At 36.5% G+C, this 10,495-nt stretch overlaps 1 protein-coding gene across 1 annotated transcript; it reads right to left on the reverse strand.

Annotated features, from left to right (window-relative positions):
- Window positions 1–618: 618 nt before the first annotated feature.
- Window positions 619–6,754, reverse strand: ccna1 (cyclin A1). Its single transcript, XM_056467106.1, has 9 exons — window positions 6,706–6,754; window positions 6,467–6,619; window positions 6,214–6,394; window positions 4,745–4,863; window positions 4,414–4,637; window positions 3,681–3,885; window positions 3,492–3,605; window positions 1,275–1,408; window positions 619–983 (listed from the first exon to the last, which is right to left on the reverse strand). Exons 2-9 carry the CDS (start codon window positions 6,611–6,613, stop codon window positions 932–934), a joined length of 1,176 nt encoding a protein of 391 aa, XP_056323081.1. The 5' UTR covers window positions 6,614–6,619; window positions 6,706–6,754; the 3' UTR covers window positions 619–931.
- Between the last annotated feature and the right edge of the window lie 3,741 nt (window positions 6,755–10,495).

Genomic DNA, 10,495 nt, shown 5'->3' on the forward strand with positions numbered 1-10,495 from the left:
TTAGTGGTTATGAGGGATTTGGCTAGCTTAGCCAAATAGGACACTTAATTTCTCATTCTTCAGGTGGTAAAGCTTGAGATTCAGATTAACAAAATAACCTTTGAAGAAAGCCAAAAAAGCCTGTAACCACATCCATAGGAAAAAAGTAAATCGTAACAGCTTTTACAACCTCCATATATGGGTTAAACAGAAGAAAGAATCTCAAGCAGGTTGTAAAAGTTAAGCGAGTGGAAACCAGATTGTTGGGTGAAGAATTTGGTGCGATTGCAACGTTTTAAATAAATTTGTGACAAGTCAGTTTCTCATCCTGCGACTGCTTAACTTTTTAAAAATGCTGGCAGCGAACACCTATTGACTTCCATATTAATTTCCTACGACCAGTTAATGGGTGCCAGCTACCAGTCAAAGATTAATACAAATATTTATGGTTACCAGCAATGTTTAGAATACATCGTGTACAATAAACTAGGCTTACAACCAATAAACAAATGTGCACTTTCCCTTAAAAAAAAAAAAAAAAAAAAAAAAAAACCTGCTTTAGTGAGGTGCGATTCAGACATTGAAGGCTAGAGGTCGCCATGCAATACTGCAACTAGTTTCATTTATTGAAATGCAGTATGGAGCACACGATATTGCACATGCTATACAGGTAAAATACATGGTACATCCGAAAAGACAAGCAAAAAAAGTAGTGGTACAAAACCCAATTACTGATATGGTAACATACAGCCTTCACACCAACAGCATGTTGGATTCAAAGAGAAGTCACACCATTTTATTGGATCGCTTTATAATCTTGTGCACCCTATGATAAAAATCACATTTTTAAAAAAAGTTAAAAACCACATTTAAAACAAATTCACTCAATATTTACAAAAGACTCAAGCGCTGCAGTTCATTTGTTGGCGTAAGGAGACTTGTCACCATAATGTCAGGGCAGCGGCAGAGACTCCACAGGCTCCAACTGGGACACTGCATGATATCTGGAGGGGGGGGAGATGGGGGGGCAGGCATTAAGAGTTAGTTCCAATGAGGAAAAAAATAAATAAATAAAAATAAAAAAAAAAAGTTAGGGTGCCTGAGAAAAAATAAAAAATGCTTTTACTAAAAGCAGTATGATGTAATGACATATTGGCTATAGTAAACACCCTGCTCTGTGTAAGATATTGGTAAAAGGTGGCTTTTGGGTTTGAACCACTTGGGTGTGGGGAAAACGTTCCAAAACTACACCCATAACAAAAAAACCCCAACACATTACTAAAAGGCATGCTTACTTCGAGCTCTTGTACTTCTCCTGAATGGCCTGTTGAGGGCGACTTCCTGCCCCGAGATGGAGTTTATGAAGCTCCTTCAAACATGGGCCAATCACAGCCAGAGAGTAGCCAGTAAAGGCATACAGATTCTCAGGCTGACAGAAACAAAACCCATTATAGATAGATTAGACAAAGGCGTGAGGCATGTAATTGATCATTAATGGAGGGATGTTTGAGAATGGGATATGTAATGCAGTATACCTAGACCGTGACAACGGTGAGACAGCAGTAAAAGCAATAAAGTCATTTGGGTGTTCAAAATTGTTTGCAGTTGCTATCCATTTAGACACCAATAAGGATGTTTTACCTGATACACATACCTTTACATTTCAAAAGCACATGCATATTATATTTAAGATTAAAATCAATGGGGGGAGAGCCTTCTGTTGCTGCACCCAGGTTAAGGAATTATTTAATGATTACTGAACTAATACAAGCCTTTAAGGAATTCATCCATTAGCAATTAAAATTGAAACCATTTCTACCATTGAAAAACTTCAAGTGCAGATACTAGTTTAGCTACCAATTAAATTACAAAACTAGTCATGTTTAGATGTACTAATCATTCAGACAATGAATAAATATTTATAATAAAAAAAAATAAAAAAAAAAAAAAAAAAAAAAACAACAACATGAGGAAAGAGGCACTTGCGGTTGGCCAAACTAATACAGGATTTATTTGGCTTGTTCTTTGTTTCTGGTCAAGTGAAATTGAGCTAATAGCTTTAACCGCTCATACATCTAAACCACCGGTTAATACATTGCACTTCATGCTCAGGCCCAATCCCAACTCTATTTTTGTACCCCTTGATACAGAATGTAAAGGGGAAGGGCTTCAAATTGTACCCTTGAGAAATGGGACAGCACTACAACACCTGCACATGTCACAATCTCTTCATAGGAAGTCGACAATCACAACTGCTGTAGTTACTACAGTTGTTTAATATTTATATTCAGGAAAATCACTGAAGGAATGCATCATGTTATCATGTGGCAATAAGCTCATAACCATTCTGTGCATTTACACCATATTCATCTAAACATTAACAATACCAGACACAGCAAAAAAGGTCCTTCCCAGCCACTAGACTAACCCCTTGGTTTCGAGCGTGGTCCTGAAGGGAACTTCATTTCAAGGGGTATCTAGCCTTTCCAACTTAGCCCTATGCCTTCAAGATATAGAGAATGGAGACACCCCTACCCCTTCACGTGAACACGCAAAATTTGGGGTTGGGGCTTAAAAGTTCTATTTGACTTAACACCCAAAGTTCATGACCTTAATCAGGGTTCATACACTTTCACTTTTAAAACTCCAAGACTTCTCCAGAATTTAAAAAGTACATTCTCATGATGTAATGTTTCATGTCTACATATACACAAAACAATGACGTTCAAATTACAGCATCATAGAACAATCTATTGTTTTTATATCTAGGTAAAGTTGATTTTGATAATGCTTACACAGCACGAACAACGCGAGAGCAAGTTGTCAAGGACAGAAAAGTAAAGACAACTAACTTGTACTAACTATGTTTAAGTTAGGGCTGCACAATACATAGTTTTGGCATCCACAATGGTCATCGGATATGCAACCTTGGGATCATAGTTTAAATCATGAGTAAAATGTTTGCATGCATTAGAGAGAAATTTGAAAATTACTTTTCAAACCATTCACTTTTTTATAATTAACAAACAATATAAATTTAACTCCTATAGTATTGAAACAAGTGAAGTGCGAGTAAATAGTGAGCACATTTTAAATGGAGTAAACTGTACCTCTAAGGCCAGTGACAGAATTCAAATTTTAAAACACCCGGCCACAAGAAATTTTTATAATTTTAATAAAGATTAAATGTATAAAGACTATGCAGTGTTGATTTTTCAATATCTATACCTGAATAGTGAATACCTGAAAACTATAATTCACTTTTATCCATCTATCTTAATTCCGAGATTCAGTCCTCTGGAAAACGCCATGTCAATTTAATTACTTTGCCAGGTTTTCCCAGCCGTTTGAACCCTGCTTAATGCGTAGGACAACACATTTTAGGACATTAACTGTGCAACCCATGCAATGGTTTAGAGCATCACCAGTGTGCCAGTGCATAAAAATGGATAAAACATGAGCTTATACAAAGTTCTTAAATGCATTAGTGGCTTTAAAAACGTTCGACTTACCCACAAAACCCCATTTAGAGTGTAGTTGGCCAGACAATATGCTGCAGCAGCGGTCTTGGATGGCAGATATTGCACAAAAGGATCCACCTCAAGCAAGCTCAATTCTGAGAGATACTACAGGACATGACGAGAAATCAATATCCAATTTAGGATGGAAAGAAATTAAGCCAACCTACAAACCACCCATACCAGAGCAAGGTTTAGAGTTCTGGCGCAGACATGCCCCTCCAAAGTGTACTGCATCAGAAACTGGTGGATTGTTGGAGTGGTCATGTCAAACGCAAGCACTCGGAGGAGGTGCTGCTCCATCCGAAGCAGCTGTTTCTTAGTATAGGTGTCATCCGTGATGTAGACAAACTCATCCACCTCTGGAGGATACACTTCCTCGTATTTGCTAAAATCAAAAACCGATCAGGAAATATAATTTCACTTTTAAAAATTATTATTATTACTATTAATTAATTTATTTTTTTAACTTTAACTTTATTATTGACTTGATTTAATGATTGTAAATTTTAAAAATTAAAATCATCATTTAACATGTACATTTTATTTTTAAATTTACTTCGATTTAATCTATTTAATAATTTCTTTTATTTAATCATTTAATTATTGGTCATTTATTTAATATAAAATTACCATTTATTTTTTAATCATTTATTGTAAAATTTAATTTAAATCACTTAATCTAATCATTTATCATATTTATTATAATTTTATTTAAACTGTAATCATTTTTTTTTTTAAATCATGTAAAATTAAAAACTTTAATCTTTTTTTGTCAGTATTTAATCATGTAAAATGTATTTAAATTTTATGTAAACTTTAATCATTTATTTTATTTTATTTAATTTATTTTGTCTACTACTACTACTACATCAGGGACTAACAAGGAGAAAAAAAAAGTGAATTAAAATCTTACGCAGCCAGGAGTATTGCAGCCGTCCCCACAAGCTGCAGTTTTCCTCTCAGGACAGACATGCACGAAAGAAAGCGGTCCAGGTAATTGACAGCCAGATACAGGGTCTCCGAGCACAGCTTGTATTCTTCACCAACTTCCACCAGCCAGTCCACAAGGATGACCCTCATGCAGTTGGTTATGTCAGGCTGCTTCCTCATATAGCCAGGTTTTGGTCTGTATTTAACCTGAGACACAAAAAAATGTGTGTAGATGCAGAGAGAAAAAAAAAAAAAAAAAAAAAAAAAAAAAAAAAAAAAAAATTCCTAAAACAGGTTAAACTGAAGACACAAACTTCGCATTCACGCAGGTATCTGTGGATGTCCTCAGCATATTCAGGAACACACAAGACGTCCTCAGAGGAAGCAGATTCTTCATCAGCCAGTGAATGCATGGATGAATCCATACATGACCCTGAAGTTTTTAGAAAGAGTTTTAGGCCACAAATCCACCTGCGATATGGATTCGCACATTCAAAATAATCTTGTTGGAAACTACACGCTGTATAACCAAGGACAAACTCAACCAATAAGCGAGGTAAGCAGTTGCTTGGGGGCCCGCAGTTTGGGAAAAAAAAAAAAAAAAAAAAAAAAAAGGGGTTTTAAAACCTGGAATTGCTTAGGGCCCCCAAATCCCTGAGTCCACCCCTGTCTATACCTGCAAGTTAACCGTTTGTATACTGCCCAACGTAGAACTCTTTTCTGATTTTTTATAAAAATGTAATGATATGCACCTTTAAGCTGATTTGGAACAATAACTGAGAATTACTTTAAGTAAATTTAATGAACAAAAATTACTTCGGTTTCATTTGGGGGAGGGCGAATGTGGTCGTCTACATTGAAAATATTCATGTGTTCATCACTTTTGATCAGTTGAAATTAAGCCAATATTTTAACTCATTCAACCACCTATTAAATTTAGTTTGACAAATTACTTAACCTTTTCTATACTACTTAGCAGAAGATTACTATTGTACTGCATTAATGCATGCAAAATTCAAAAGCACTCAATTTCTACATGCAAAGTTACAGTAGTGATTGCATTTTACCATTTACGTAAAACATACAAGTGTTGGTGTAACATTAAAAGTTGTAGAGGAGTAATGCAATATTTTTTGAACATGTAACTGGTTATTTTAGCTTAATTAGCTTTTAAAAAGACAAATTGCTGAATTAAAATCAGTCATTGAATAGTCAATGAGAGAACGTTCAACGCGTTGAAGAGGAAAAGGGGATTGTCTCAATGGACAGTGATTTGACTTGAGACAAACACATTGCTTTAAACTTTCAATAATCTGTATATGCGGCACATAACTCTGGGGCCAAGTAGTTCTCATAACATAATCCTAAATTATTTTTGCTTTTAAAAAAAAATAAATAAATAAAAAAATAAAAAATAATAATAATAATAATAATAATACATTAAATAAATAAAAACAAAAAGGTGTAGGTTTGATTTAAACAGAGCTCCTCTAATTGCGGAGCTCCTCAATTAACAAACAAGTTCTGATAGAGAAAAGCCTCAGCCAGGTAATAAAAATGTAATGCATTACTAGCCATAAAAACAAACCAAGTAACAACTAGTTACCTTTTCGGGGAGTAACTGAATATCGTAATGCATTACTTTCAAAAGTAACTTTCCCCAACACTGACTAACAGCAGTCAGAAGCAATAGAGTAGCTTCAAAGCAGTAACAGTTACTTCGAAGCCAAACCAAACGTGGATACATGTGGTATTAAACTTATTCTTGTACAGTTTAACACACCTGAGCAAAGATCTTGAACAGCATCGTCGAGTACCAGCAGCTCTGAAGGGAGCAGGAATGACGTTGACTTGACTGACTGCACAGTGACTGTCTCAATCACACGATCACCAAGTGGCGCTCTGAACGTGCTTACGTCACGCGTAGATACCTCCTGAAGCGTCTGGTCATGTTTGGACGCAACCTTGGTAAAACGAGAAAAGGGTCAATTTGTTAATCCGCCTGAGAGTAAAAAAGATAAACCCCTGAAATGTACCTGTCCAAATACGCGATTATGTTGATCATTCTCGGTCAAAACACCGAGCACAACTCTTTGGCCGGACTTGAGCGCGCGCTGGCTTTCCGGTCTTCCCATAATGTTCTCCTGACGACTGGAATGAGGAGCAAAACTGCGCGAAGACATCTTTATCTGCCAAAAACGAGATTTTTTTTTTCAAGATTTCATGTCATTTAATATTGAAGTTTCCATTTAAATCGAAACGATTCAAAACAAACCTTTTATATCGTCAAACTCTTTTTAAAACGTATGAACTTTCAGTGGATTGATTAAAGTGCTTTACAATTTAATATCACGCTAACTAATTTATACTTGCAGGTGGCCAATCAGCATGAGGCTAGTTGATGATTTACCTAATTAATGTTGCTTTTCTCAGGTGTTGCAAATAATGTTTCGACAACACCGCAACCATGGAAACGCGACTGGCAGTGGTTTTCATTTTAGTATTTAGGTTATGATGAGTAGTTAATACCCCTCATTTAGATATCTAGAATTATATTAAGTCTCTCTTCAAACAAAAAGGCAACTAAAACATTGAATGCGATGTTTTTATGTAATTTGTATTGATAATATTCAGGGTTTGACATTACATTTTTTTTGATCACCAGCCATTGTGGCTAATAGTTTTCCAACGTTACTAGCCACTCGCCATTTTCACTAGCCACAATTTTGTTGTTGTTGGGAAAATATATTTGCATAAATTTGACATTGGCATGGTAAAATTAATTCATTTAAATGATGTGTTATGTTCACATGCCTCCTTAACTTTTTTTATTCCACATGACCTTTTAGGGCTCAACAGTAAGGATCTACTTTTTGTCCTCTGGCCACACCAAACTAATTATTTCCTTGCCACAATTTTTTTTTAAATTGTCAAAACAAGCTAAATGTAGCTGTATACATACACTTTATTCAACAAAAATGTTTTTTTTTTTATAATTGACATTTAAAAAATTATTCTCATGTATCTAAAACTGTACACAGTAGTTTTCCACACTAAATATCCCAGACCATCAGGTAACTATAAATAAATGAAGAGTCAATCCCCTATTAAAGCAATGCTATTGTAAAGGATGATAATTAAACCATATTGACGCAGCTTGTCGCACGAGCTTGCGTTTTCTGTCTGATGCCTTCGCGTGCGTATAATTGGAAGTCTATGGGGAGAAAAGTCTAGTGTGACCGCAGCTTTACTGCAAGCAAAAGAAAGAAGGTGAAAAACATTCTGTCTGCAATAATGAAAAGATGATCACGTGCACACGGTTAACCTTAGGCCCATTAATAATGTGGTTCAAAGATGGTAAAAGCAAAAGCAGCAACAGCGGCTGCATACAAAAAATATGGAGCTCTTGAAAGCAGCAGGACTGTGGGTGCATGGGCACCGCTTTTTTCCAATCTATTCAAAGAGAAACGATTGCACCAATTGCGTTTCCAGGCACAGGTGTTTTGAGCAAGGAAACGGGAGCTTTTAAACCCATCACGCGCATCACATCAGCTGTTCCTCACTCACAACGTCAACGTCACCGTGCGCCTCATCATCTTCTCATTCGGTATTCACCTGCTTACGTTTGCTCACATGAACAGTTATCAATCGTGCTGCTTCTCAGTTCTAAAAGCACATTTGCACGCATATTGACAAATGGCCTTAAACTAAAATTGTGATCTTTAGGGACGAGGCAGCTCTGGCAACTTACAAATGATTTTCAACCAGCCAAAGTGGCTAGTGGGGGTGTCTGTCTGTCTAGCCACGGTTGAAAGCTACCCGTAATGTAATGTAATGTAATGTCAACAGTGTTGCCAGATGTTGCTGACTGTTTCCAGCCCAAACGATGTAGAAAAATCGCTGAAAACCAAAAAGCACCACCCAACAATCAATAGAATATAATAAATTGGGTTGAGGCTGAGGAGCTTGGGGGTGATGTGGTGTCGGGGAGGGAGATCACAAGTGTTTCTACACTGTTCTAAGCATATGTATGCGAAGAACGGGGGCTATGGCATCTCTTTAGGAGATCAAAATAGGTGTATGAGGGCAGACTGGGGCTGGCGGGCACGCTGTTGGAAAACCGCCCAAATTTTCACTACCCGCCTGTCATTTTTTACCCACAAAAATAAACTGAAAACTGCCCAATTGGGCGAGAAACCGCACAATATGGCAACACTGAATGTTATAGTATTTATACTGTGAATTCCTTAGCTTTTTTATTATTTTCTTACATTTGTAATACTAATAATACTATGTAAATAAGTAGTAGATTAATTCATATTTTTAGACTTGTACAAACTTTGTTGAACTCCCTCTTAAACACATTTGAACTTTTATGAATGAACACTATAAATTATATCTGATGACAATTTTTTGGTTGAAAAGAAATGTTATGATTTAGCCAATCCTAAATGCACACAATGAAAAATAATAAATGCACATTTCAAAACACCTCACAGGACCTTTAACAATGATGGCAAACTACAGGACTGTATGTTCGTAGACACATAGTGTTTCTTTACAAAGTCTCAGCACCATCTACAGGCCTGGCATGAGTAATACACCTGTGTGGATGGTGATCATTTTTGATAATGTTTTCAATGAAAAGTTGAAAACATTATTCATTGTCCTTCGGCTTAATCCCTTTATTCATCAGGGGTCACCACAGCTGAATGAACCGCCAACTTATCCAGCATGTTTTATGCAGCGGATGCTCTTCCAGCTGCAACCCACCTATAGTGAATTGAGTAAACTAAATTGGCTATAGTGTATGAGTGTGTGTGTAAATCTAAGAGTGTATGGGTGTTTCCCAGTACTGGGTTGTGGCTGGAAGGGCATCCGCTGTGTAAAACATATGCTGGTTCATCCCACTGTGGCGACCCCTGATAAATAAGGCACTAAGTCGAAGGAAAATGAATGAAATAAAGTGTTCATTTTGGATAACTGTTTTAAAATACTATAATTAATCGCCCTGTTTTGCAATTCATATGTAACCCGCAGTGCAAACAATGGATTTTTGAGTATAATGTACCATTGTACATTCAGGTAAAGCATAATGCCTGAATAATAATTGTAAGAATTAAGAAAAATAGGAGGAAGAAAAGCAGTGTGTCACACAGCAGGACACACTCTTGTCAACAGCCGTGATTCATGAGAAATACAGTAGTTGCACTACATGTTTGCATTTCTAGATACTGGGGATATTTATACCAGCGTGGGCTCTAATTTAAGTCTGACTCCAGCAAAGAGCGCTCCGAATTGAATATCTTACAGCATGGGCCTTGACCGGGGACTTCTTGAGAAATGAGATTCTCTGCAGGTGTCAGACTACAAAGCCGCTGAAAATCCAATTAAAGTTCTCATTACAATAAAATACAGCAAGGCAGAATTCAATATGTCATACACAAACAGCTCAGGATCACACGGAAATGAAGCATTCACAACAACAAACACAATTTAGTGTAGATTTAAAGGGCCCCTGCTATGCTTTGCCTTTAGCTTTGTTGAGCTGCTTGTAAATGTAAACGGTTAGCAAAGTTTTAAAGATAAACTTATAAGCGGAGTCTTATAATGGTGTTAACTGCTTCCTGAATTACATGAACAAACATTATTAAACATGAAAATGACAGTACACTACTGAAGTATTCCAGTTTAGGTTTTAAATGTTTTTATACTGACTATCATTAGTGCTATAATGCTACTAAGATATAGTAGGTTGGACCCCCTTTTTCCTTCAGAACTGCCTTAATCCTTCGTGGCATGGATTCAATAAGGTACTTGAAATATTCCTCTGAGATTTTGTTCCATATTGATATGATAGCATCATACAGTTGCAACAGATTTGTCGGAATCTCCCATTCCACCACATCCCAAAGGTGCTCTGTTGCAGTGAACTCATTGTCATGTTCAAGAAACCAGTCTGAGATGATTCGCGCTTTATGACATGAAGCGTTATCCTGCTGGAAGTAGCCATCAAAAGATGGTTACACTGTGGTCATAAAGGGATGGACATGGTCAGCAACAAT

Source organism: Danio aesculapii, chromosome 10 (assembly GCF_903798145.1).
Source record: "Danio aesculapii chromosome 10, fDanAes4.1, whole genome shotgun sequence".
Classification (NCBI taxonomy): Eukaryota; Metazoa; Chordata; class Actinopteri; order Cypriniformes; family Danionidae; genus Danio; species Danio aesculapii.